The sequence below is a fragment of the Osmia bicornis genome, chromosome 1, assembly GCF_907164935.1.
Source record: "Osmia bicornis bicornis chromosome 1, iOsmBic2.1, whole genome shotgun sequence".
Taxonomy (NCBI): Eukaryota; Metazoa; Arthropoda; class Insecta; order Hymenoptera; family Megachilidae; genus Osmia; species Osmia bicornis.
Window position 1 is genome coordinate 2,389,476 of NC_060216.1, and position 25,950 is coordinate 2,415,425.

At 40.4% G+C, this 25,950-nt stretch overlaps 3 protein-coding genes across 3 annotated transcripts; all 3 read left to right on the forward strand.

Moving 5' to 3' along the window:
• Positions 1 to 12,001: 12,001 nt before the first annotated feature.
• LOC123987745 lies at positions 12,002 to 13,384 on the forward strand. The gene has a single exon (XM_046285542.1). It carries the CDS (start codon positions 12,002 to 12,004, stop codon positions 13,382 to 13,384), a length of 1,383 nt encoding a protein of 460 aa, XP_046141498.1.
• Positions 13,385 to 13,630: 246 nt separating this feature from the next.
• LOC123987746 lies at positions 13,631 to 14,833 on the forward strand. Its single transcript, XM_046285565.1, has one exon. The coding sequence runs from the start codon at positions 13,631 to 13,633 to the stop codon at positions 14,831 to 14,833; it is 1,203 nt and encodes a 400-aa protein (XP_046141521.1).
• Positions 14,834 to 16,309: 1,476 nt separating this feature from the next.
• LOC123987747 lies at positions 16,310 to 19,183 on the forward strand. Its single transcript, XM_046285599.1, has 2 exons — positions 16,310 to 17,067; positions 19,009 to 19,183. The coding sequence occupies exons 1-2, from the start codon at positions 16,310 to 16,312 to the stop codon at positions 19,181 to 19,183; spliced, it is 933 nt and encodes a 310-aa protein (XP_046141555.1).
• The last annotated feature ends 6,767 nt before the right edge of the window (positions 19,184 to 25,950 follow it).

Genomic DNA, 25,950 nt, shown 5'->3' on the forward strand with positions numbered 1-25,950 from the left:
TTGCTCCCGCTGCCCCTGGTGTTCTCTTGGTTGGCTCCTGGGTTGATTCCATATTCGGGACTGCTGCTGCATGTACTGCAGTTCTGTATCGTACATACGCGCAGCTTCGAACGCTTGGTTCAGCGTCTCCAATTGTTGGCTGAATAGGTACTGCGAAATTTCTGGTCTTACGTTGCGACGGAAACACTGGATACCCTCCTCGTTACAGATAATTTCTTTAATATCGATGTACGTCTGGAGCCTCCTTTCGGAGTTTACGGCTGTCAATAGCTCATCTTGGATTTGCGAAAACCGGTGGATAAAATCGTTTATAGGTTCGTTTGGCCGTTGTTTGCAAGTATCCCGCTTAGTTTTCAGTGATGAGGTATCGACCGTTCTCCCGTAGATGAATCGGATTTTCTCGATCAATTTCGGGATTGTGGTTATGGTGTCCGGTCGAATGGTTAGAGCCGCACCTCCTTTCAACTTTTGCGATATGATGGCCAACAAGAGTAGGGAGTGTTGGTTTGGATTCAGCATAGATGATACTTTAATGAGCGTGTTAATAAAAATTTCCGTATTTGTTCCGTCGAAATCAGGGATTAACGGTAAGCATTGCTCATATTTTCCTATCGGAATTGGAGGCTGTGTTTCCTCACTTATCGGAGACGGACGAGCGTTAGCCGTCGCCTGTCCGGTTAATCCAGACTCTTCTAATGTTTTTAGTCGGTCACATACTTGTATCAATTTTTCGGCTAACATATTCATGTCGATTTGGACCCGCGTTGGGCTTTGTGGTCTTGACATGTCGTTTAGAGGAGCAGTCACGTAGCCTTGCAAAAGGTCGGATAGCGTATCAGTGGATAAACTTACGTTCGTTTTGCTCGCTCTCCAATGGATCCAGTTGTTGTCCAGTTTGATCGACCTTTGGAGTTCTCGGGTTCGAAGTAGGATACCTCCGGAAATTTCCACTCGTGGAATAACTAGCACAACTAGTATATTTTCTTCCGGATAAGCCCGCAGGTGATATCCCGTACCGCTGCCACCAATTTATGTCGTCGAGGTACTCAAAGGCTCGATTTATTTACGTTTTGCAAAGTTTATTTATTTGTCTTCCTTTTTACAATGGTTACACAGTGAAATCGGACAGAGATTCGATGTTCGCTTGAGTTCTAAAACTAGAGTGGACTGCCTGTGTTTTTCCTGTTCCCTTTTTATATTAAGGTTTTGGAGGAAAAACTAAGGGTGGGGGTTTCTGGAATTTGGGATGGTGGTCCAGCCGTGAAGAAAGGAAATGGAAATCAAGATTAAATTAGCGAGGGACTGATGCAGGAAACATAAATAACGGAAAGGTAAAAAGGGCCTTGTAGGGAAGATCGGTTATCAGAGTGGGACGAGAAAATGGAAAAGGGCCCGGATCCATAAATAAGAGAAAGGAAAATGGCAAGGATAGACGGACTGGACAGATTGGGATCGCAGTGTCGATAAGGCTGGGTCGACACTCTTAAGCAATTTTGCAATGATATATTTGTACTTGTGTAACATCCCGCAAGAGGAAGAATAAATAAGAAGAAATTTCATAATTAGTATTTATTAAAATATTTATTCATTTTTCATTTTTATACAATTAGAAATTTGTAACAGTTCGTTTTTATTTATTATTGTACTACTTTGATTTAAATATTTATATTCATATTTAATAACTAAAAAGAATCTTATATTTATTAATATTTATATTTAACAAAGAATTTATATACTCCAAAAATATACGTCGATAATTGTCGCGTCGATAAAACTACTGCGTCGATAAAAGATCGACACAGCGCGCGGAATAAATAGATAGAGACAGCAATAGCGCGTAGAAAGAGATAGGAACAAGCGCAGAATAGAAAGAGATAGTAACAGTGCGTAGACAGAGATAGCGATACGCGTGGAGTCACGTAGGCGCAGGTCAAAGTCCGAACACTTCCGGTATCAAAAGTACAGGTAGAAAAAACTGCTACGTCAGCAGTTCTCTGGTATAAATACCAGCGTGCCGCGCAGAGATTTTTCACTTCGATTCTGATCGTAGTCTGACACGGGTCTATGGTACGATTCTTATTTAGAATTCAGTAACATTAGATTCTTTTGTCGGCAAGGCGGCAAAGGTTCCGCGTCGGACCCGGAGCGCTCAACTACCGGTTCGCAGCGGTTCTCCTACGTGTCAGGTTCGCAACCAAGCTTAACGAGCGAGCGAAAGCCGAAGCTCCTTGGATGCGGCCTATCAGTGACGGCTAAGTTGCCCAGAAACCGAACTGCGGCTGAACGAGCTAGGTCCTACAGTGTCAGAACGGATCCTAGCCAATTTTCCGACAAATCAATCATTTTATTTAAATTATATTAAATTATAAATTCAAGTTATAGATTTAAAATTTGATAATCGTATCTAGAGCCGCGTTCACTAATCAATTTATTTTTCTCTGTATTTTTATTTTAGGTTGAATTATTTTGTAATTAATAATCTGATTTTCCTTTATTGTATTTCATTTTTAGCACAAACACGATTGTTATTTTCTTTGTATTTTTAATCCAGGGCGTACTGATTGTACTCAACTAATACAATTATTTTCTTTTTGTATTTCAAAACAGGGCGCAACCTTTGTTAATTAATTACATTAATTCAATTCATTATTTACTTACATTCAATATTTTTTTTTTATATTACTTACCTTCTTTATTATTATTATATTATAACCAAACACAAGACACATTTCTTGAATAAAAACACACATATTTTTTGAGAAAGGAATTAACGTTGGATTTTACTCCTTTACCGCGTGCCACCCGAACCTATAATCCCCTCCTTTATTATATATAAAAAAAATACGGGTCGCCTTCTCTTAGGGAACCGCTCTCCCTACGCGTCGGTGCAGTAGCGTGCTCGCTATTAACGAACGGGACGTTACACTTGTAACCCTTGTTACTTTTCACAAGCCCCGACGAGATATGGCTGCGTCTATCGTTGAACAAAGTGTCATCAGGCATTCTCATGAATAGTAATTCGTACAAACCAGTTATTCCTCTGTACTTCACCCCATTAATAATCACATCGTCGTTTTTGTTTACGTCGAAAACTGAGCTTCCAAGCATTAATTTGTTGCATTGTACGTATACTCCATACACGTCATCTATCTTCTTCTTACGATCGGTAAAGAGTAATTGAATGTATTTAGCTGCCAACGGCCCCAAATTTTCCGTGAAATGGCTACGTATGTTTTCGCTAGGCTTGTCCAAAATTCGCTGCATAGAAACATTAAGATTCTCGTCGCTGTCGCCGTACGTTTCAACGGCATGTATCGATTCTTCACGATGAAAATCGGGACGATCTTTCGTCACATCCACCGTCTGTTCACTCGAAGATGTACCAGGTTCGGAATAAATGCGTGCTCTTGCAGTTTGTGTGCTTTGAGGGTTAAGAAAAGGAGTTGACATCAATTTTTGCGGTTCTTTAATATTCAAAGTTGGGAATGTCGACTCGGATTTTATATTGATCGTGTCTAAATGTGGCGATACCATTGACATATTCTCGATAATTCGTTCCAGCGGTTCTACCACGGGTCTCAATCGTTTTTCGATGATTCTCTCCTCGTCGATGCTGTCCGATTTGAGAGCTCTGCGTTTTTTGCGTATAGCATTCGCAACTTTACTCGATTCTTTAATATTACTATTATCCATTGCAAAGAGAAGACGTCTACTCGCTAAGCGTTCTATCGAAGGACTAAATGTTTCAGAAAACGGCAAATTCGTTAAATCCTTTTCTGTAACGGCCACGTTCCATCGAGCTGTCCTTGTCGATTATTACGAAACCATATTTCTGTTCCCAACACTGTGCGCACAATTTACAAAAGTTTTCGTACGACATGTCTGTATTTACATGATCAGTATAAATGTGGTGTAGATTCGTGCCATCTTGTTTGAACACGATCAAATGGTTGGCATTGTCGCGAATTAGGTATTTCGGTATTCTCGCGTAGGTCTGACAGAGATAAAAACAGTCCACGCGCGAGTGCCTACCCATAGCGAAATATTCTCTTATCACATCTTGCCTGTCGCACGCAACGTCATCGAATATAAACACCGAATCGGGCAGCGCCTCGTACGGTGGCACGACTTCGGCGTTATTTGAAAATGAAAAGTATCCGATTTCAGAAACGGTTGTCAAAATTTGTTCGAGATATTTGTACTTTGGTTGTTGCAATGATTTCGAGTATGCATACACGTTATTGAATCTTACACCGTTCGGGCTCTCGATCAAACTGATTACGACGTTCGTTTTACCGCAGTTCGATGGACCGCAAATTATATCACGTATCGTATTCGGCAAGAGGGGCCCGTGTCGTCGCCGGCGATCGTCCATGCGTGTTGTCCTCTCGTCTAAATCGAGAATAAGGATAGACAGGGGCTGCTTTGCGAAACGCATATCGTCTATATAATAACCATATATTTAATGATTCAGCCTGTTTATAGGTTGCGGAAAAGCTGTTTGTCCACGTCGTGAACGCGCTTTAACCGTGGCCGTAGATGAGCTTTAACCGCGATTAACCCTTTTTCTCCGCGGCGGCGGGCACGCGGTGGTGGAGGGCACGCGGAATGCAATTCGTGACCGAACCATCAAATACGCATCCAAGCAACAACGTGACCGAAAGTCTGTCTCGACGATGCTTGCTCAATCTGTATCAGATTGCACATCGACACGTGTCTACCGGTAAACATGGATTTCACCCTACCCTCCTCATGTTAACCGCGTCAGCAAGCCGTCAAAGAGGCATCCAAGCAAAACGTGACCAAAAGTCTGTCTCGACGATGCTCTCTCTATCTATACCAGATTGCACATCGACACGTGTCTGCATGTAAACATGGATTTCACCCTACTCCCTCATGTCTTTGAAATAGAAGAACATTCCTTTTGTATCTCCTACATTGGACTATGAAACACAAACGTTACACATACAATCGTTCTAGGTAAAACAACATTAAGACGCATAAAATATATTTTTACTAAATAGATTTTATTATTTTACAGTAATGAACAAAATTAATAAATGATATTAAATGTTTCGTGTTTTAAGACAAATGTAACAATTTTTCTTTTTCGGTGGAGGTCCATCTATGTGCGTATCATCCCCAGGCCGGTTATAATGTTCTATGCACAGCTCTTCATTTTCCTCCTTCCTTTTTTTTAACCACCATTCTTTTAATATCGATACGTTTCTCATAGCTCATGGAGATGCTGTCCATTGTGCGCGATGCATGCCATATGTTTATCCATCCATCCATCCTGAATATGCCGGCTCTTGGTTGGCAAATTCGGTAGATCGTCATCTTTGTTCAAAACCTCTATATTGATTGGACTGACTGAAGGATAAAGTTTCTTCAACCATTTTTCTTTCTCAATGCCCTTGACGTATACAGATCCATGAATACTATCTTTCAAACACGAAGCGGCACACTCTTGAAGGCGTGAATACGGCACGGTACCATCGCCCCACTCAAAACCGTGATGATTTTGCGTCAACCATTTTATTTGTCTTAATTCTGCTTTCGACAATTTTTTCTTAGCAAATGGTGGCGCAAAGATGAAACATTGTACACGATTCCCATTCTGGAAGATGGCAAGTTCCTTTACGAAAATAATTTTTAACACAAAAAACATCCGACTTCGAAATGCACTAAAAAGTGTAAAATAATTTCTATTTCATTTATACCAATATTCCATAGCTATTAATAATATCTACTTAATCGTTAAATAGAATACCAAATACATTTCAAAGTTTTCGGAGGCGGCGCAAAATTAGAAACTTTTCCTCTACTAGGAAGATCCTAACTCGGACGTCGGCAACCTATGATAAATCACCCATTTGATAATTTCAAGTAAATAATATTCAACGGGAATCAACAAACCCATTGCGAATTAACTATATTGCAGTTCACGAGTGACCGCACTTAACTCGCGCAGCTAGTGATCTACTGAGGTCTAGGGAGATTTTTAATAGTGCGTGTGATTCCCCTTCATAGCTTGCTTCTTACTTTGCGTTCACATCATTTTTTTTTTTGCGACAAATAATAGGAATTTCATTGTATCGTGAAACTTTACAATATCATCACCGGTTATCAGTTATCGTACGTCATATATTTCTGCCCACCATTTATATGATCGCAAAGTATAATAAGAATCAAGCTGTAGAGGGAAATAACACACATTATTAAAAATCTCTCTAGACCTAGTGAGCTGCGCGAGTTAAGTATGGTCTCTCGTGAACTGCAGTATAGTGCATGTACATCAGGAATGCTGTCAATTTCTCATACAATCGTTACAATTACAAATGTTTTCAGCCGGACCTATAATTTCTCTCTTACGACTTATTAATTACCAAGTTTGTCATATCGCAATCAAATCGTTATTGGCAGCATCGTTTGTTCGGGTATGTTACGCCCCGGCGGAAAATTTGAAATTTATCCGCCTTGCGTCCCTTATCAAGCCTTTCGGGGTTCCGAGGATTTCTCATGTGAGGGTCGTGAGGTGGGTGTTTCACTTTTCCGTCAATCTTTTCATTCCTCCTCTGCCTTGTACAGTATAGACTCGTTATAAGCAAAACGCTCGGGACCGGACTTTTGCTTATAACGTGTAGTTCCACCATTGTTTGATATTTGCCGACTGCTTCGAACGTAGAAAAGGACCTTGAGGGAAAAAAGGACGGAGCGAAAACAAACTGTTCTATGTCCATGAAGCAACTGAACTTTGTTATTTTTCATTTGTTTTTTATAAAACTTTTTCCATGATATTTCTGACATTTTTCTCATTAAAATGATACCAAACACGATATAATTCGGACCATATTTACTTGAAACAACTTATTATGTATCATTATCATTTCTATTAAATTAGAAAAAAGTTAAATCTCTGTCCCAGGCACCACCGGTCACCAAGACCATAAACTGTGATAAACCGTCATAAACTGTCTTTCGAAATCCTCGCACATTGTGTTTCGCATCGGACTGAACAAATATACACGGTAAATATGGTCCGAATTATATCGTGTTTGGTATCATTTTAATGAGAAAAATGTCAGAAATATCATGGAAGAAGTTTTATAAAAAAAAAATGAAAAATAACAAAGTTCAGTTGCCTCATCGACATAGAACAGTTTGTTTTCGCTCCGTCCTCTTTTTCACTCAAGGTCCTTTTCTACGTTCGAAGCAGTCGGCTAACATCAAACAATAGTGGAACTACACGTTATAGGCAAAAGTCCGGGACCCGTGCGTTTAGTTGCACCTAGTTTACACGGTAAATATAGTCCGAATTATATCGTGTTTGGTATCATTTTCGTTAGAGAAATGGCACAAATATTATGCAAAAAGTTTTATAAAAAAAAAAGGGAAAATAACAAAGTTAGGTACTTGCATTAGTGTTGCCTCATTGATATCTGATCCCAGATCATGTTACGCTACTCTGCGAGCGAGCTTCGCGGCGTCTCGAGGGGTATACCCCCCAGTGGTGGGGATAGTTTCTTTGCAATTAACGTAGAGATCTTTTTAGCTTAGAACGAGTCTATACTGTACATTCTTGTCAAGCCTTTCGAGGTTCCGAGGATTTCTCATGCGAGGTACACGAGGAAAGGTCATTTCTGTTTCCTTCTTTACAATAGTTTACGTGACCTTCCTTGAAACTATCGTCGCCAACCATAGTAATACAATACAGTTTAATACCACGCACAAAAACTCGGGCTCAGCTCGAGAGAGAGAGAGAGCCGTTAGCATAACACCAGCGCTACGCAGTTAGCCAGTGCTTCGCATTCCGGGAATTTCCCTTGGTAACTGCGTAGAAACGGGAAAACCGTAATAACTTCTTTATTAAGAAGACTCTTTCTCTCTCTATTGCACAAAGCGTCAGCCGGTCCAACCAGGATCATTATTACCTGATCGAATGATAGTGTGAAAAGAATGGATGGAAGAATATGTATTTAAACGATAAAACTAAGATGAATGAGAACCCTTATAAAGTCTAACGTCACGAACGTTCGACCGCCGTTCGAAAATCAAGGGTCGTTCAAAGCAATAAACACTATTGTATCAGAAATTCTAAGAACTGCCTAGCGACAACGGCAAATTTTGAACAAAAGAACGTTCTCGAAGGAATGTCTAAATTCATAGAAAACGAAATGCCGAATCCACCGAAATTATTATGCGAATAGATTGTAAATGAATGCATAATTGGCATTCCGATTATCGTAAATGCATCGTCCGCTTTTACACTGATAAGATCTTTGTTATAAATCAGGAAAGTAAATAATTTTGATCCTGTTAAGGGAAAAATATGCGGATGACGGTTTCATCTATTAAATTATATATTTTAATTTCAAACTCATTCTGTATTTCAATCAAATCAATAGTATCATTTAATAATAATAGTTCATCATTTAATAATCAACTAAATCAATAGCCGCATTTAGAAGTTATACTATACATATAAAGGAAATACTGCGTAGTTTCTAGAAAACCGTTGAAACTATCATGGCGACGAAATAGAAAGAAAGAGGAACACCAAAGAAAGGGGATGAAGGATCCTTGTCTAGCTCGCGCGTCTTAAGCCGGGTATCCACCAGTATCAAACGCCCGTATCGTATCACCGTTCCGAACCCGTTTGAATAGGCAGACGTTGCTTCGTTGCATGCAACGGCATGCTGCGGCGCGGACAACATTTCTTCGTTTCTTGATATAAACGGTTAGGCAATAGGACTGGGCCACTACAGGCGAGGAGTTTCGTTTTGCTGCGTGGCGTTCCAGAGGAACGGAGGCAACGGATCCATCCGAAAAATTTGTCGATTCTTTGCTGTTGCATCGAAGGAAAGGTTCATGCGTTGGCACTTGACATAGCGTTTCGTGCCGTCACTTGGGTTTCAATTTATTTGAAATCTTGCGGTATTATTGGATTCATTTCAAAAGCGATGAAATTATTTATGAATTTAATCTAATTTAATTTAGACAAATTTTATCGTCTAAATATATTTAAACAGATCAATTATCTTCGTGATTATTGAAAAAGGACAATGTTAATTTTCCAGAGATTTTTCCGTTGCCGAGTATCGAAAGTTCTATTGGTCTGTGATACGGAGGCGAAGGAACGGGCCGATCCGAAAATTGTCGGTTTCTTGTCGTTCAAAGGATTGGTTCGGAAACCACTTGAAACGTAAAAACAACATACCCAGGCGAAGGCCCGAAATGCTATGTCAAGTGGAAACATGACACTTGAGGCACGAGATAATATGATTTGGAATTGGATACATCAGTGAGATAATACTAATGCAACGACTGAACTTTGTTATTTTTCATTTTTTTCTTAAAAAACTGTTACCAAGATATTTGTGACGTTTTTCTGATTAAAATGATACCAAACACGATATGGTTTGGATAATTACACTAAAGAAACAGCATGCAGCAAATCGAAACTTCTCGCCTATAGGAGTTTATTTCAAGACACGAAGAACTATTGTCCGAGCCGTAGCACGCCGTGGCATGCAACGAGGCAACGTCTGCCTATTCAAAAGGGTTCGGAACGGTGATACGATACGGGCGTTTGATACTGGTGGATACCCGGCTTTAGCCAATCATCGGGCACGCGACACTACCGAGCACGTGCCACGATTCGTCAAACCGTCCCCTCCAAGGACGATGATCGCGCGACGGGCCCTTCGACCAGCGATCTCGCGCAAAATTTGGCACTCTTGATCGATCAATCGTCGAGGTACGTGATCGGAAGCCCGTGTGTCCGAGAGACAGAATTATTTGGAAGTTTCGCGATATTTTCTCTGCGGTAAAGCCCTCCGCGTAGCGAGGCAGAGTGCCGTGCGGGTTAAAATAATCGGAATTCCGAATAAGGACTCATAGACGCGCACGTAAAATCTTCTTCCTATTTAAATTGCTATCCTTTCTTTCTGTTTTTAAATCGTTTGCTCGCGTATTTTTCGACTTAACTTCATTTCGCGTAATTATATATTTTTCTCGATTCTTGTAATTCGTTTGTGTCTGTCTCTCGTCGACGTCCTCGTCCGAATGATTCATTTCCGCCGCGACAAGTGCAGTGATCGAAAATTTACCGTTCTTTGGTGTTCCAGATCATCAAGCGAATACATAAAGCGAACTACAAGCGAACATATTATCTTGTATTTATTATACAGCGTTTCGGTAAGTCGATCCTATTACATTTTGAACACGACGTCTATCTGTTGGCAAAACGGGCGATCTAGTCCAGCCCTTCGGGGTGCCGAGAATATCTCCGGTCAGATCGTTCCATCATACGAGGTATCGATTAATATTTTCGACTATTATTGTGTTGCGGTTTCGCTTTCTATTTTCTATTGTATAATATGTTGCACAGCATCGCGAATTTATAACTACAACAGTCAAGTACACAATAACAATTTTGTCAATCAACCACCATACGGTCTTCTTGTCGACCGTAATGAAAACACTGCAATTTAATTTAAGCCTGTTCAATATATTCAGCTTACCTGGCAAGGATTAACAACTAAAAGAACGAATAACCAACCGTTTATTATACTAATTTAGAAGCACGATCATTCACGGTCAATAATATAACTCACAATTATACGGAAATCTACTAAACTGGTCGGAGGCATAGCTTGTCACGGAAAAGGCAATCGCTATTCAAGAATTCGGAATTTCCAGATAGTAAAGAGAATTTCTAAGGAAAAGGTTCTAAAACTCAGGACGTTGATTTTAGAAATCGTATTATTACCACACAACGTATAGTCCACAAAATTCGCGACACGCGGTTTACAATCTTTTACGGGTACTTTCACTTTCTACAGATATCTAGTTGGCCTAAACGAACGCCTAAAACCTTTTGTCAGATTAACTCTGCAGAACATCAAACTATCATTCCGTGTCATAAACAGGACCCCCTGCCGTGCATGTGTCTTGTGAGTTATACCAACCCCAACAGGGTTCGAACCGTCTTGCGCTCTGTCCCAGGTACCACCGGTCACCAAGACCGTCAGAGCCTTCATTCGCTCGCATCTGGCAAACAGCCTATACCTGAGTCATCAATCGCTCTTACCTGGGAGTTATCGCCGGTTCTGTGCAAACACGCACCTTAAGACTCCCACATGCACCGCAGCCTGCTGGGTTTTCCGGCAGCTTACATGGGAAATGTCCGGCGAGCTGATTTGCTGAACACTTCAGCCTATCGCCAATAGCTAAATTCAAAACGTTTACTAATTGGCCCTTTTTGGTCAACGCCTACCTCGTCGGACTACCTCTCTGCGGTTTCTTGCTGGACGTTTTGACACGGACATTCATTCGAACACGAGTCGTCAGACAATTCACAAAGTCTTACCGGGTCAGTCTTCGTCAGATTCGAGCCGTGAATAATTCGAACTTAGAGTCCACGGGATACTTCGATTCTCCGACCAGTAGAGTAAACTCATACAGGCATCGTGCCACTTACGTCATAATTCTATTTTATATCAACCTTGTAATAAACATATTATCATATTTAACCTATATTTAAGCGAATTATTATCCTTAGCGTCTTAATTGATAATAAGGAGGTACAAGATTCGTGGTGGTGTCAACCGGTTATAAAAACAATATCGGCTTCACATCGCGAACGCGTACTAAGAAACATTGGTCCTTCGAGCCGGATTTCCGGATTACAGTGCAATTCAGTGTATTACGAACTAAGTGCAACTCAGTGCCACATTGGATTAAGTGCCACAGTGAGTGCAACGAACATAAAACTTATTGAGTGGCGATACTCGGACAATATCCCAGCCACCCACAGCAACAGAAGCAAGTCACGGCTTGTCACCGAGCATTCCACGACAAGGGTGGTCTCATCGCAACGGCTACACACTGCAAGGGATTGGGATACGAGTTAAGTTACGTTACGAACAATCTAATACGACAAAGGTAGGATCGTTAATTTGTTTCACCGTCAAATTATCTCCTCATACGCATCACGATGCCTAATAACTCCGCGAGTTCGAGTCACGCGCAAACCGCCACCCGCGGATCGAATATCGGTACCTTGCGGCGTAGACGGGGTCACATCCTCGGGCAGATTTCCTCTTTGAAGACCTTCCTCGATTATTATGAGGAGTCTGATTCACGCGATTCGTTCTTATTGGAAACCCATTTGAACGGCTTAAATGAGACCTGGAAGAAATTCGACGACCTTCAATTTGCCCTCGAAGAGCTCGACGAATCAGAAGAACCGCGTCGATATCAAATTCAAAACGACTACTACACCGCAATAGCCAGGGCAAATCGTCTGTTGCATAATGGACAACCAACAGGTTCCACGACACGCGCCGCTAATCCGTCCCCGGCATCCACCGCATCGGCACCGATGGCCATTAAACTACCTGAGATGCGCCGGCCGACTTTCGACGGGACAATAGAAGAATGGTCATCCTTTCATGATATCTTCACTTCAATGATCGATCGTAACGAAGATTTAACACCGGTACAGAAGTTTCAGTATTTACGTTCTACCTTAACCGGTAAGGCCGCGGCGTGCATCAAGGCGTTAAGCACCACCGACGCGAATTATCACGATGCAATCGAACTATTACGCGAAAAATACGACTGTCCACGTCGCGTCATATTAGGCCATTGCGACGCGCTGCGGGATATCCCAAAACTCATAAGGGATACACCGGAAGCCTTGGGCGATTTAGTAGATAACGTGAACCAGCATCTACGCGCATTGACGAGTCTGGGCGAAAATGTAATCTCATGGAATAGTCTTCTACTATCCATGATCTTATCTAAATTAAATTCAAACACGGTGTGGCATTGGGAACTGGCGCTCAAGGACAAAAGGACGGTACCGGCGTACACCGATCTTCTCGCGTTCCTCGAGAAACGGGCTAATTGTGCGCGAACATCAATCACGAGGGCAGCTCCAACCGCTGAACCTCGTGGATCGGGTCCTTCAGGAAATCCACGGGTCATGAAACATCGACCATCGAGAAGCCACGCGTTTCTGTCCACTAAGACTCGCCAACACCCGTACGAGGACCATAGAACAAACGACAGGCAACACATGTCAGCTCCACCTAGGCGATGCCCGGTCTGCGTCAAAAATCACATAATATGGTTTTGTGAGCGGTTCCACGGTTCGTCGGTCCGTGATAGGATCGCAGCTGTAAATAGAGCTTCATTGTGTCATAATTGTTTGAGGGACGGCCACAACGCGGACGCTTGTAAACACGGCACGTGTCGCATATGCCGCAAGAAGCACCACACGCTACTCCACCAAACAATCACAACCGCGGAACCCACCCCGCGAAGGGCGTCAGAGTCTTCCCAGTCGACGGAGACAACGCGGCAGCCGAGATGACTAACACCGGAAGCTCCAACGGGAATAAGCGGTCATAAAGCCTTCGTAGTCGACGCCGTTACGCAAGACCTTTTAGTGACCGCGCAGGTCTATGTTCTGAACAGGTACCATCAACCTGTCGCTTGTCGGACACTCATTGACACTTGCGCCTCGACCAATTTTATGACCGAGACTTTCGCCAAAAGATTAGACATCCCTTTAGGAAGGTGTTCAATTCCCATCGGAGCACTCAATACTATGACCACAATGTCAAAGCATACGATTACAACGACAATCCAATCTAAAACCAACACGTACAACCGAACATTGACCTTCCTAACGATACCTACGATTTCCGCCTTCATTCCAGACCAACCTATTGACCGCACGCCTATAAATATCCCGAAAAACATACAATTAGCAGACCCAACATTTCACATACCTGCACCTGTCGATCTATTACTAGGCGCCGGAGTAGCATTGTCCTTATTGAGTGTCGGGCAAATAAATCTGTCACCTCCCAACGGTCCAGATTTATTCTTGCAAAAAACCAGATTAGGATGGATAATCGGGGGGAGTGCTCCAGCGTCCAAACCCACGCAAAGCACGATCTGTCATGCGACAACGACAATACAGGACGATTTGGCGCGTTTCTGGGAGTTAGAAGAGGGACCACAAATCCAACGGCTATCTGACGCCGAACGATTCTGCGAGGAGCATTTCCAACAAAATGTTCACAGGAATTCCGATGGCAGATATGTAGTAGCACTCCCGTTCAACGACAAGCTGCCGCAACTTGGGGAGTCCAAATCTAGGGCGTTAAAACGCCTGTTGGCTTTGGAACGCAGGCTGCAGCACGACCAAGGTTTATCACAACAATATAGGTCTGTACTGCAGGAATACCAAGACCTAGGACACATGTCAGAGGTACAGGACACCGACGAAATCAACGACGGGTTTTATCTACCCCACCACGGGGTCACTAAGACTTCCAGTGACACTACGAAGTTACGGGTTGTGTTCGACGGCTCCGCAGCAACAACAACAGGCGTTTCGCTTAACGAGACATTGCACGTTGGGCCAAAGGTTCAAGACAATTTATTATATATCCTCATTAGGTTCCGAAGTCACCGGTACGTCCTGAATGGCGACATCGAAAAGATGTACAGACAATTTCTAGTCCGCCCCGAGGATCGGAAATATCAGCGAGTCCTATGGCGTGATCCTGCGGGCAATCTGAAAACATACACACTAAACACAGTCACCTTTGGACTATCCGCCGCTCCGTACTTGGCCATTCGCTGCCTCTCGCAATTGGCTCAAGACGAAGGACACCGATTTCCTGATGCTGCGCAGAGTCTAGTAAGGGACTTCTACGTAGACGACCTACTAACTGGAGCACCAACGGTACAGGGAGCCTTGGCCTTGCGAGACCAAATGATCCAGTTATTAAATTCAGCCGGGCTATAAATACGACAGTGGGCTTCAAATCACAAGCCACTCTTACATGGATTACCCGAACAACACATCAATAAGAGGCTTCACCTGGGAGAGTCCTCCACAATAAAAACTTTAGGGGTTGTTTGGGATTCCACTGATGACACGATTCGATATTCCGTGACCAATATCATACCCACGAAATCCGTTACCAAACGGTCTATCAGTTCTGTCATCGCGCGAATTTACGACCCTTTGGGCCTTCTCGGACCAGTTATAATTGTCGCGAAGATTTTATTGCAGAAGATCTGGACAATGAAGATTGATTGGGACGAGTCGCTGCCAATGACCGTACACACAGAATGGGTGCAGTTTTGTACGCAATTATCTTTATTAAATAACGTCACGTTTCATAGGAATACACTCATCAGCGAACCAACATCCATCGAGTTACACGGCTTCTGTGATGCCAGCGAACGAGCATATGGAGCCTGCATCTACCTTCGTTCAAGGAATGCGGACGGTCACTATCAGGTTGAACTCTTGTTGGCAAAATCTAAGGTAGCTCCGCTAAAAACCCAGTCAATTCCACGATTGGAATTGTGTGGAGCGATACTCCTAACCTCATTAGCCACAACAGCACAGAAGGCTCTACACGTCACCATTAATCGCATTTGCTATTGGACCGATTCCGCCATAGTATTACACTGGCTGAGAACATCGCCACACTTACTCAAAACTTTTGTCGCGAATCGAGTCGCTGAAATTCAAGGCAACACGAACATCGAAGACTGGCGACACGTCCCAACCGCAGACAATCCCGCAGACATCATCTCCAGAGGCCGATCACCTGAGGAGTTCTTACAACCATCAATATGGCACCACGGACCGAGGTGGCTACAAGAAGAGGAAACACATTGGCCTTCCGGAAACATATCATGTCCAAACGATCTTCCGGAGCAGAAAACTGTCGTCTGCCTGACCACTACCTGTCCTGATGTCAATTTCATTGAACGATTTTCATCATGGGGAAGACTAATCAGAGTCATCGCATACTGCCTGCGGTGGAAACACAGTCACACGGCAAAGGGAGCACTCACAGCCTCGGAACTAAAGTACGCTCATGATGTCATCATAAAATTAATACAACGAATGCACTACACTGAGGAAATGAAGAAAATAACAACGGGCAACGGCCAGACATTAAAGGGCGGACTTCAACGGCTAAACCCATTCATTGACCGCGACGGACTTCTACGAGTCGGTGGCCGACTAAAGAATTCATTCATGCCATTCGGTCAACGACACCCGATCATTCTGCCGAAGACCCGAGTCACTGCATTGATACTAGGAAATGAGCATCGTGCTAATTTACACTCAGGTACTCAGGCCACCCTTTATGCGGTCAGACGGCGCTACTGGCCCATTGACGGCCGAGACCAGGTCTGGAAGGTCATAAAGACCTGCGTCCGCTGTTGCCGAGCACAACCGCCGCCTGTGGATTACATCATGGGTAACCTACCTACAGCCAGGGTCACGGAATCTCGGCCATTCACTAATGTGGGAGTCGACTATTGCGGACCTTTCTTCATAAAGGAAAGAAAACATAGAAATCTCAACCGGGTCAAGGTCTACGTTGCAGTTTTCGTCTGCCTCGCCGTAAAGGCGATCCATTTGGAGCTCGTTAGCGAGTTAACCACTGAGGCTTTCCTGGCGGCCCTCAGACGGTTTATCGCTAGAAGAGGATTCTGTACGGACCTGTATTCGGACAACGGTTCCAATTTCGTTGGAGCAAACAACGAGCTACGTGAACTACGCGCACTACTACAATCCGACGACCATCGCGAGAAGGTCACCACCTTTCTCGCAGAACGCGCCATCAACTGGAACTTCATCCCTCCGTTGACACCTCACTTTGGAGGACTTTGGGAGGCTGCGGTGAAGTCATTCAAATATCATTTGAAACGCGTCGCAGGCGCAGAATTATTCACCTTTGAGAACTTCAACACCCTAATTATTGAAATCGAATCCATATTGAACTCTCGTCCACTCACTCCAATTTCATCTGATCCAAACGACCTCCTGGTCCTCACACCTGCTCATTTCTTGATCGGCGACTCCTTGACTAGCTTGCGTGAGAGAAATTTCAGAGATACTCCATCGAATCGCCTTTCCAGTTGGCAACACGTCCAAAAGGTGAAGCAACATTTCTGGACCAGATGGCACCGAGAGTATCTCAATGAGCTGACCACCCGCAGAAAACGAAGGTACCATCGTGCTCCTCAGGGAGGAAAACACTCCCTCTCTGCACTGGCCCCTAGGCCGAGTCGTCAAGGTCCATCCCGGCTCCGATGGCATCATTCGGACCGCCACCATAAAAACGGCCAAAACCACGCTAGATCGAAGCGTAAAACGATTCGTTCCCCTGCCCGTCTAGACAGACCAGGACGATCATTCATGAATGTTAATTTAATTTAATGTAACTATACGTAGACCATAAGTTTCCTTTTAACTATTGGAATCATAACCTTTGCTTTAGCCATTCTTAGATCATAAGACCTATACCACTATACGAACTCAGACAGCTGCACACATACTAATATCATTTGATCGGTGCCCTCTCAACGGGGGGAGGATGTTGCACAGCATCGCGAATTTATAACTACAACAGTCAAGTACACAATAACAATTTTGTCAATCAACCACCATACGGTCTTCTTGTCGACCGTAATGAAAACACTGCAATTTAATTTAAGCCTGTTCAATATATTCAGCTTACCTGGCAAGGATTAACAACTAAAAGAACGAATAACCAACCGTTTATTATACTAATTTAGAAGCACGATCATTCACGGTCAATAATATAACTCACAATTATACGGAAATCTACTAAACTGGTCGGAGGCATAGCTTGTCACGGAAAAGGCAATCGCTATTCAAGAATTCGGAATTTCCAGATAGTAAAGAGAATTTCTAAGGAAAAGGTTCTAAAACTCAGGACGTTGATTTTAGAACTCGTATTGTCCACAAAATTCGCGACACGCGGTTTACAATCTTTTACGGGTACTTTCACTTTCTACAGATATCTAGTTGGCCTAAACGAACGCCTAAAACCTTTTGTCAGATTAACTCTGCAGAACATCAAACTATCATTCCGTGTCATAAACAGGACCCCCTGCCGTGCATGTGTCTTGTGAGTTATACCAACCCCAACAGGGTTCGAACCGTCTTGCGCTCTGTCCCAGGTACCACCGGTCACCAAGACCGTCAGAGCCTTCATTCGCTCGCATCTGGCAAACAGCCTATACCTGAGTCATCAATCGTTCTTACCTGGGAGTTATCGCCGGTTCCGTGCAAACACGCACCTTAAGACTTCCACATGCACCGCAGCCTGCTGGGTTTTCCGGCAGCTTACATGGGAAATGTCCGGCGAGCTGATTTGCTGAACACTTCAGCCTATCGCCAGTAGCTAAATTCAAAACGTTTACTAATTGGCCCTTTTTGGTCAACGCCTACCTCGTCGGACTACCTCTCTGCGGCTTCTTGCTGGACGTTTTGACACGGACATTCATTCGAACACGAGTCGTCAGACAATTCACAAAGTCTTACCGGGTCAGTCTTCGTCAGATTCGAGCCGTGAATAATTCGAACTTAGAGTCCACGGGATACTTCGATTCTCCGACCAGTAGAGTAAATTCATACAGGCATCGTGCCACTTACGTCATAATTCTATTTTATATCAACCTTGTAATAAACATATTATCATATTTAACCTATATTTAAGCGAATTATTATCCTTAGCGTCTTAATTGATAATAAGGAGGTACAAGATTCGTGGTGGTGTCAACCGGTTATAAAAACAATATCGGCTTCACATCGCGAACGCGTACTAAGAAACATAATATCGAAAAGGACACCTTAGTCCAGCCCTTTCGAGGGTGCCGAGAGTATCTCCGGCTGGGGTGTACCCTCACGGCGGAAATACGCCGATTTCACGTTAATTCAAAGGAGAGCGAAATAGTAGCAATCGTTTACGCGACCGGTATACTACATAAAGTTTCAAGTGTGATATCAGAGCGATCGTACATTATTATATATTCTTGTTAAACTATACTAAGCATCTATTGGGAAATGGGTATTAAACTATAAATAATAATAATAAAGTTTTTATTTTCTCAAAATAAATTTATTACTAAATTCACACTCAGGAGACGTCTGCACAGTTTGAAAACTAAAACTGAAGTGAAGAGTCGTCAGAGGAAAAACCCCTATTGGGTCCACTTAGAAAAACTAAATATAGAAATGCCCGGAGTTTTATTGCTCAGGTCATTCCTGGAAAACTCTATACACCCATCGGTCCCCAACCTAAAGACTGTTGTGTAAACCATGACTCTGTCCGTATCCTTTGACACTGGACTTGTTTTTGTTACCTGATTATTTCCAGATAAACTAACAGGCCCCCTCAAAAACAAGCCGGTCTTATTCACACTAATTTAACTAGTCAAAAAAAAATTTATAACTGTACTACAAAAAAAAAATTATTACCATACAGATCGTCTTCCTTGTGTTTTATTTTAACTCTAATTCTGGGAACAAAATACAAATGGTCCAACATTTGTTGTTAAAGAATGGGGAAACCCAGAAAAACCCATCCAGACCATACCTTAAATCTAATTACTATTAATTTCTAATTAACATCATTAATTACCGTTACAATTATTAATATTTTTTTTTTTTTTTAAGACATACTTATAAACATATACATAAACTAAACTTATCAAGTTACTCTAGACCCAATCCTTTCCTAAATTCTTTCAATTTTAGCGCCGGTAAAGGTTTGGTCAGTATATCCGCCAATTGACTACCTGTTGGAATAAATTCTAATTTAATAACATTTTTCTCAATTTGTTCCCTTGAAAAATGGTACTTTATATCAATGTGCTTTGTTTTTTTTATGATTCGTTGGATTGTTCGCTATATTTATGCATCCATTGTTATCTTCATAGATTACGATTGGTTTGATTATATTAATATTAATACTAGCTGCTAAACTTTTCAACCATAAGGCTTCTCTTACACCTTCAAATAGAGCCATATATTCAGCTTCTGTCGATGAAGCTGCTACTGAAGACTGTTTCCTTGTATTCCAGCAAATCACACACCTTTCATATAACATAAACGCATAACCAGTTGTACTCTTCCTATCCGTATTGTCACTTCCACCCCAATCTGAATCTACATATCCTGTCAGAATATCCTTATAATCACCCTGTTTATATGTCAATTTTAGATCTATTGTACCTTTCAAATATCTCAAAACCCCTTTTAAATATTGCCAAAGTATTTTATTATTTTTGTTTGTATATCTACTCAAGATGTTTACTGGGATACTTAAATCTGGTCTTGTGCATAACATAACGTACATTAAGCAACCAATCAAATTTCTACACGGAGCATTATATTTTTCTTCTGAATTTAAAGCTTTATAATCTAATTGACTCGGAAAGGGTGTATTTGCTGTTTTACAATCTGACATTTTGAATTTATCCAATATTGTTCTTACATAAACACTTTGATCTAAAGTAATTTTATTTTCACTTCTCTTTACTCTTATTCCTAAAAATAATTTAACTTCTTTTAAATCTGTCATACTGAATTTTTCTTTTAGATAACTTTTAAAATTATTTATTGTAGACATTTCATAAGTGGCAATAATCAAGTCATCCACATACAATACTACATATATATTTTTCTTTATGTCCCCTTTGTCTAACAAATATATACATCTGTCTGCTACTGAATTTTTAAATCCTTTCTCTATTAATATATTTTCAAATGTCTCAAACCAACATCTAGCTGCTTGTTTTAGACCATAAATTGCTTTATTTAGTTTACAGACTTGATTTCCATTATCCTCAATTCCTTCCGGTATTCTCATGTATATTTCCTCCTTTAATTTACCATTTAAAAAAGCAGTTTTGACATCCATGTGATGTACCAATAAATTAAACTGATTTGAAAACGCTAGGATAAATCTGAAACTAGTAATTCGCGCAACTGGTGCAAAAGTTTCATTGTAATCTACCATATATTCTTGATTGAAACCACGAGCAACTAAACGAGCTTTATATTTCATTGGGTTCCCGAATTCATCATTTTTAACGGAAAAAACCCATTTACAATCGACTATATTTTTATCATTTTGTTTTGGTACTAGTGTCCATGTTTTATTTTTTAACAATGAGTTAATTTCGTCATTAATAGCAATTTCCCATTTATCTCTATCGTCTCTATATTTTATTTCATGAAATGAACTTGGAATCGTATAAACTACTGATTGCGCACACATAAGATAATCACCTATATCATTATTCAATTCTTCATATGAAACTGGAGGCTTGCTTTTTATCCTTTCACTCCTTCGTGGTTCTAATTCTTTTAGTACTTTATCAATTTTATCATAAGATACTGGTTTATTGGTTTGTTCTTCTAACTTATCTGTTCCACTTATAAAATCATTTAATTTACTGTCTAATTTACCAATTTTGCACGGGTTTTGTACAGACTCATCTGATTTACTATCAGACTTACTTTCCGACTCTTTATCTGATTTATCACCAACATCAGATGATTTTGAAGACTCTACTGATTTTGACCCATTGTCAGATGCATCAGTTTCAATCGTAAAATTTCCATCATTTACTTTTTCGAGTCTACCCACTGGACGAGATGTTAAATAACCAGTTTCATCAACAATTACATCCCTTGCCATAATTAGTTTTTCAGTCTGTACATCCCATACTTTATAACCGTTTGCAAAATATCCAAGAAGTATACCTTTCCAGGATTTTTCTTCAAACTTCGATTTCCTAGTTTTATTTAAAACATAGACCGTACTACCAAAAATTTTTAAATATGTTAATCTAGGTTTTTTACTATGCCATAACTCATATGGTGTTTTATTTACTTTCAATGCTTTGGTAGGAGTTAAATTTATTAAATAAGTCGCAGTTAACACTGCTTCTCCCCAAAATATTTTATTTAATTTAGCACCGTTTAATATTGTACGAGCTTTTTCTACAATTGTTCTCATCATTCGCTCTGAGACACCATTTAATTGTGGAGTATGCGGAACAGTTAAGTGATAAGTTATCCCATTTTGTACACAGTATTCCTTCATTTCGTTCGATAAAAATTCTCTACCATTATCACAGTACAGATTGACTACTTTTGAATTGAAATGAGCAGTGCTCTTCGAAATAAAATCTTGAAAGACTGTAAATACTTCTGATTTATATGACAATAAATATGTTGCGCAATAATGTGTAAATTGATCCACAAAAATAACGAAATAATTTTTATTATTATATGTTGAAGGAGTGATCGGACCGCAAACATCTGTATGGACTACGAATAACGGTCGTTTAATAAAAGTTTTGTCTTTTTCTTTGTTGAAAGGTAATCTAGATTGTTTGCCTAATATACAGATTTCACACAACTTCTCGCTAGGTATAACATTTTCAATTCGGTTCATATCATCAAACATTTGTTTATGTTTCATTTCTAAAAACTTATTTTTACTCATGTGTCCTAAACGCTGATGCCATAGTTCATAACTATCTTTTTCAACATTAAAAACTCTACTATTCATCTTATTAATCCAGAAACTAATTATTATTAAATTATTTGCTGGCTTACCATTTATAACGATTTTTCCTTCTTTCATTATTTTAACTCCCTCTTGATTAAAAATAATTTCCATACCCGCCTTTTGCATTTTTCTTACTGACAGTAAATTTTGTTGCACTTCCGGACTATAAAGAACATCCTCCAAAATTCCATTTACTCCTGTATCGCTGATTACACCTATATTTCCTCTTTTTGTTGCTGTTATAAATTGTCCGTTTTTGGCCACTGAAATCTTTACTGGTGGATTTAATTCTACGAAATTTTCAAAATAGCTGTCGTCTTTTACAATGTGGTCAGAAGCTCCAGAATCTAGAACAAAATTGAGGCCTTTTTCACTTTTATATGAATTATTTCCCACCATAAAAGCGAACGAGACATCATCCTGCGATTTATTTGCGTATGAAGTTGATGGTTGATTGCCGCCACTTGAGTGACTATTGTTCCTTTTCTTTTCAAGTAAGTATTGTTCCCTTTTCTTACGAAAAAAACAGTCCTTAATAATATGATTATTTCTTCCACAGTAATGGCATTTTAATTTATTTCTAAAATTCCTCTTGTTTTTATTATTATAGTTCCCTTTTTTATAATTATTCTTAAATCGTGGATTTTGGTATTGATTCTTCCGGAATGTTGAATTGTCTTCTTGATTAGCTTGAAGCGCCTTGGCAGTGATATCACTATTTTCACTTTTTAATTTTATTTCATGATCCATTAATCTTGTTTTAACAAAGTCAAGAGTCAAATTGTCCTCTGTTAAAGTTTCAATTGCCGTAATTACTCCTTCATATGCTTTTGGGAGCGTTGTTAATAAATGAGAAACCCTGTCCACTTCCTCCAACTTCGCACCTGCTGCCATCAATTCCGTGATCAATTCGTCGAACTCACTATAATGCTCGATTAACGGCTTATCACTTTTAAATTTGAGAGCTGAAAGTTTATTTCTGATCGCTAACTGCGTCGCTACACTTTTCCGCTCATATATTCTATCAAAGTTTTGCAAAATCTCTTTTGCTGTACAGTTATTTTTTGCAAAACCAAGAAATGAGTCCACTAAATATTCTACTATAATTGCTTTCGCAACTCTTTCAGCCTTCTTCCATTCTTCGGTCACTTCGTTCGGTTTTTCTTCATTAATCACTTTAATAATGTCTAATTCTTCAAAAATGGAAAGAATTCTGAATTTCCACGAACTGTACTTTGAACCGTCGAACGGCTTAATATTTCTTCTAGATTTAGAACCTTCCATTTTTTCTTTTTTTTTTTATATAGTCACTATTAACACTAAATAATATTATAAAACAACACAGTTAACTAATTAAACGTACTCTGGGCCCATAACCTATTGGGAAATGGGTATTAAACTATAAATAATAATAATAAAGTTTTTATTTTCTCAAAATAAATTTATTTCTAAATTCACACTCAGGAGACGTCTGCACAGTTTGAAAACTAAAACTGAAGTGAAGAGTCGTCAGAGGAAAAACCCCTATTGGGTCCACTTAGAAAAACTAAATATAGAAATGCCCGGAGTTTTATTGCTCAGGTCATTCCTGGAAAACTCTATACACCCATCGGTCCCCAACCTAAAGACTGTTGTGTAAACCATGACTCTGTCCGTATCCTTTGACACTGGACTTGTTTTTGTTACCTGATTATTTCCAGATAAACTAACAGCATCTTTACACTTGTTAAACAATTTGCATGAACTGGTATTTTTAATAACGAGTTTTCCAAATTAATCTACATCTCAATTTCTGACATTTTATATTCTGTTATTTACTTGACTTTTCCAATCAAAATTAAACCAGTTTCATTACTTAAACAGTTTCAATTTCATTTCAAACACACCTAACACCTTTTCAGTTATACTCACCTACCATCACATACAGATTCAAGGAGGGACCCGTACGGGACCTAAAGCGTTGAACGAACCCAACGAAGGACTAATAAGCTAAATTCTAATTCTAACATCTTAACAAACTTGTCTTTCATCTTTTAATTGTCGAGAGCGTTAACCCGCTCAAGACTGGTGGCAGCGATACCAACAATCGCGTACAGAATAGGGTAGAAAGAATAGGGAATTGCCTTTCAACCATCTAATTGAAACAGCAGTTTCACCCCTTTAATTTTTCATTCCTTTTACGTTGCGCCGTCGCACGTGCAACGTAACAAAATTTTGGTGACAGCGGTGGGATGCTCAGCGCTTGCCCCGTGAATCTGTATAATTTGGAGAGTTTGAAAATTTCTTAATTCCTGTATTAACCATTGTCGTAATCTCTGAAATCACAATTGAGGCAAAACCGGGACATTACAGATACTCCCTTTTGCCAAACTTGCCGCATTGCGAGAAAATTGAATTATTTATTGTGTAATTTGTGCGAATTTATATATTTATTCATTATTTCTGTGTGTTTTGCGGTAATTGTTCATGTAAATTTCATTTGAATCTAATTTCTGCTTACTATAACTTATTTATTTCTCGTCAGTCATATTTGTATTTACCTAAATTATTTATTTATTTAATATTTATTTATTTATCTAATTTATTTTGTGCTTTGTCAAAATTTCTGTTTCAATTGAATTATTTTTGACATATTTCTCAAGTATTGAACAATTATTGCCAATTTCTTGATTTTCTTGATTTCTCGATATTCTGATATTTTTGATATTGATTTTGATTTGATTTGAATACTGTGTGTTATATTTCTGTCTTTTGTGTCTATATATATATTTTGTGTATTGAAAATCAAATCCGTTACATTTTTTCCGCGTATTAAGTAATTCCGTTTAAAATGGACTGATCCAATCGACGCCGGTGAAGGCCGAGCGGATTGAGACCGCGTACGCCTGAAAATGCCGGTGAAACACACGACACCTGGCGCGATACACGAAATGTCGGTTTCGCTTCGCATACGTTTAGAAACGATGATCGCGAATACAGCGACCTTTCCACGACGGTTATGGAAAGTTTTGCCGTGCAACAAGCCGCCCACCATGTTCCGATTTTTGATGGACGAAATATCCGTCTTCGGGACTTCATTAGCGAAATTCAATATCATTATGATAGTTTACCATCTACGGGAAGAAGGACCTTCCTTCGGCTCGTAATTTCGCGTTTAAGGGGGGAGGCACGCGACAGCGTTAACGGTCTACTTTTCATTACCGTCGGAGAATTAATCCAGCACTTGACTATAACGATTATTATCGCCAATTACTGGATATAGGTATGCGGCGCGACGAATCAGTATTCGCATTTCATGATCGTATTCGTGTTATCTGGAATAGAAGACGTACTCAAAAGAGACTACGGCTCACGTGCGTCGGAATTCATGGAACCGGTAAAATTGACCGCGATAGACGCGTTCGTTTATGGTTTGCCTGACGAGCTTGCAAGAGCGGTCGACGCACGCGATCCTAAGACGCTGAAAGACGCGGTAGACATCGCCGTTCGAGCTGAAAAT